This window comes from Pyricularia pennisetigena (genome assembly GCF_004337985.1).
Source record: "Pyricularia pennisetigena strain Br36 chromosome 7 map unlocalized Pyricularia_pennisetigena_Br36_Scf_8, whole genome shotgun sequence".
Taxonomy (NCBI): Eukaryota; Fungi; Ascomycota; class Sordariomycetes; order Magnaporthales; family Pyriculariaceae; genus Pyricularia; species Pyricularia pennisetigena.
In genome coordinates this window covers 1,687,835-1,690,858 of record NW_021940920.1, presented here as the reverse complement: position 1 = coordinate 1,690,858, position 3,024 = coordinate 1,687,835, and the positions used below count along the sequence as shown (strand labels likewise).

Sequence of the window (3,024 nt, the reverse complement as noted above, 5' to 3'; positions counted from 1 at the left end):
AGAGCATGTGCTATCCACATACGCATCCTCACCTGATTGGACACAAAGAAAAAAAAAAAAAAAGAAAAAAGAAAAAGCAAAACCAGAATATATTTTCAATTAAAAATTTAATCCAATATTAAGCTTATGTTTCATTTTATTGTGAGAAAGAATATTGTCAATATTGATACGCAAAATACGTACATTTGAGGGTTTTGCTAAGGGGCCCGCGGGTTGCGAAAAAAGCCCGCGTTCAATTTTCGGCCGGGTTAAGCAACCCTATAAACAGTTCAACCCACCTACGGGTAACACGCGTCATCTATTTGGGCCGACGCGGGCCCCGATGGATTGGTGGTTTCTGACAAACCTTAGCCATGTGAATAGTGTAATAAGGGTGAAGAGGAGCAGCGATACCATGCTGCGGCACCATCGTTAATGCCATCCGGACTTTCATCACAACCTACAAAAGAGGGAGTATAGACCTTGGTGTTGCGTAGCCAGTATTGATGCTGAATGTGATGCCACTCCCTGACGAAAGCGCAGATATTTCGACAAGATCCTGTCATTGCGCAGACCGTATTGGGGCACAATCGACGCATGATCGGAGTGTTCCTCGTTGCCACAAATCAACATTTCCTGCAAATAAAGCTCTAAATCTCAGGCCGACTTTGGCATCGCAGAGATGGGAACTGAAGTGTTCAAGAGTACCCAAAACCCAAAACACACGTTACATGTCCAACCGGATTAAACGTGACGGAAATCAGTTGAAGACATGAACTACGGCGCACAAAAACGATGAATACCGCCCATGATCAAAGGCGCCTGTGTGTTATCAGGATGTACGTCCTTCAGTCAGTTGGTCCAGTCCTCCTTGGAAGCTTTCCTCACCCCAAACCTCTGGCTTAAGACGACCCAGGACGCAACGATGACAAGCCTTCTAAATGATGTCGAATCGGCATCATCCCCAAAGGCCGTTTCCAGCCAGGCTCGTGCGTCCTCCCACTCGATGAATCCCAGGTTCTCGATGGTCTCGTGCGTGATGAGGCTTTTCATCAGATGATTTACCGGCCCATCGCGCGGCCATTTGATAGGAGCGGTGTAGGGATGCTTGCGCCGCTCGTACAGCTCCTGCGTGATAAATGGCCTTGCGGCCTCTTTGAGGATCCACTTCTCGCTCAGCGACTGCCGCGCCGCGCTCAGGTCCTGCCACCACATGCTCGACCCGGTGCCCACGGCTTCACCCTCGGCGTGGCTGTATGCAATCTTCAAGCTCGGGGGCAGCGAATTGACGTATTCGGCCAGGTTGTGGTCCAGAAAAGGCGGCCGGGCCTCGATGCTGTGGGCCATCTCGGCGCGGTCGCCCAGGCAGGTCAGGATCATGTTTGGGAGCGCCAGCTTGGTGTAGAGCCAGAGGGACGTGTGCAGCGGGTGCCAGCTGTGGTCCATCTTGGCCTTGACGTCGGGAGGGATGGACGTGGCCACCGAGTCTCGGATGTCAATATGTCCCCACCTCTCCCTGACCCACGGCGCAAACAAGTCCGCCTTTGGGTGGAGCTTGAGCCCTCCCCATCCGACTGAAAGTCCACGCTCCGGCTTGCCTTTCCAGCCGTGGTCAAACATGCCGATGTAATTCATCGTCTTTTCGACGTCGTTTACCAGTTCCCGGTGCATGCCCAGACGAATTTCATCGGCCTTGTTGAGCGCCGAGGCCGGCCATGCGGGATCCGGCTCCAAGAGAAAGTCCTGCAGGAGGAAAGGGTAGCCGGCAAACTGCTCGTCTGCACCCTCGCCGGTGAGCACGACAGGTACGCCGTGCTCTCTGGGTAGCGCGGACAGACAGAACTTGCCGACCGTGTTCAGGTCAAAGTGGTGATGCTCGCAGTGGTAAATGGCATCTGCGAAATGCTTTGCCAACTCGGCCTCGTTCATGTCCTTCTTGATGATCTCGACTCCCAGCCACTCCGCCGTGCGCTCGGCGATATCTGTGCAGAGCCGTGAATGTCAGCCCCGCGCCACCACCCTTGCGCAGTCCGTTCGCCTGAGGCACATGAGGAGTGCTCACCGGCCTCATTGAAGCCCGAGGATTCACCGAACTGAATCGTGAAGCATTTGATTCGTCTCGTCGCATCCTGGTTCCCGAGCCGGACCCCTTCTTCGCGGACGAGGTGCGTCACTATTCCAGCAACGGTCGACGAATCAATACCCCCGGAAAGGTAAATGCCCACGGGGACATCGGCGCGGAGGCGGAGCCTGGTCGCCTCTACCAGGTGCCTTCGGACCTCTGGAATTATTTGTTCCAGAGGTCGGGTCTCTACCTCGTGCTAATGACCGAGGGGCTCAGCTGGACTGACAGACAAACCATGACGGCAACGGAAACTGGGCCATCTTTTCTTTTCCTTCACTAACCTTGTCTTTATAATTCGCGTCCCAATACTGGTGGTGTCGAATCTGGCCATCTTTGGATATCTCCATCCAGGCACCGGGATTGATGTTCCAAACATCCTTAAATACCGTCTTATCGTCCTGGAGAGATGACGAAGTAATCAGGCCATAGACGTTCCATTCCGGCTGCCAGCCAAGAGCCAGGAAGCCCTTCATCTCCGAGCTGAACAGCAACCGCCTGCCGGCGCCATCCCCCTGTATGGTCCAAAACATGGGTTTGATGCCGAACCGGTCCCTGGCGGCAATGACTCGCCCGTCCCTCTCGTCATAAATGACAAAGGCGAACTCACCTCGCAGGCGCTGCATGAATTCGGGTGCGCCATGAATCTTGTAAAGCGCAATAAGCACCTCGCTGTCGCAGTGGCCCTTGAACTTGTAGCCATGCTCCTTGATGCACCGCTCCCTGATGGCGTCGTGATCGTAGATCTCGCCGTTGACGACGGCGTGGATTTTGCCGTCGTCGCTGTGCATGGGCTGCACGCCGTCCGGAGTCAGGTCGTTGATGGCGAGTCGCCTGTGGCCCAGGCCTAGGGGGGCGGGTTGAAGAAGAAGCTGATGTTTAGGGGCTGGTCTAGGCAGGCTGCTGCAGCTTCGGTGTGGGGG

General features: G+C 54.7%; 1 protein-coding gene across 1 annotated transcript in view; it reads right to left on the bottom strand.

The window, feature by feature from the left end:
• Positions 1 to 831: 831 nt before the first annotated feature.
• PpBr36_09582 (uncharacterized protein) overlaps positions 832 to 3,024 on the bottom strand; it is a gene marked incomplete at both ends in the record, with an annotated part of 2,615 nt that continues 422 nt past the window's right edge. The window contains 3 exons of the mRNA XM_029896703.1: positions 832 to 1,961; positions 2,027 to 2,300; positions 2,386 to 3,010. Of these exons, the coding sequence (XP_029744637.1) occupies positions 832 to 1,961; positions 2,027 to 2,300; positions 2,386 to 3,010 (2,029 nt within the window). The remainder of the gene's footprint in view (positions 1,962 to 2,026; positions 2,301 to 2,385; positions 3,011 to 3,024) is intronic.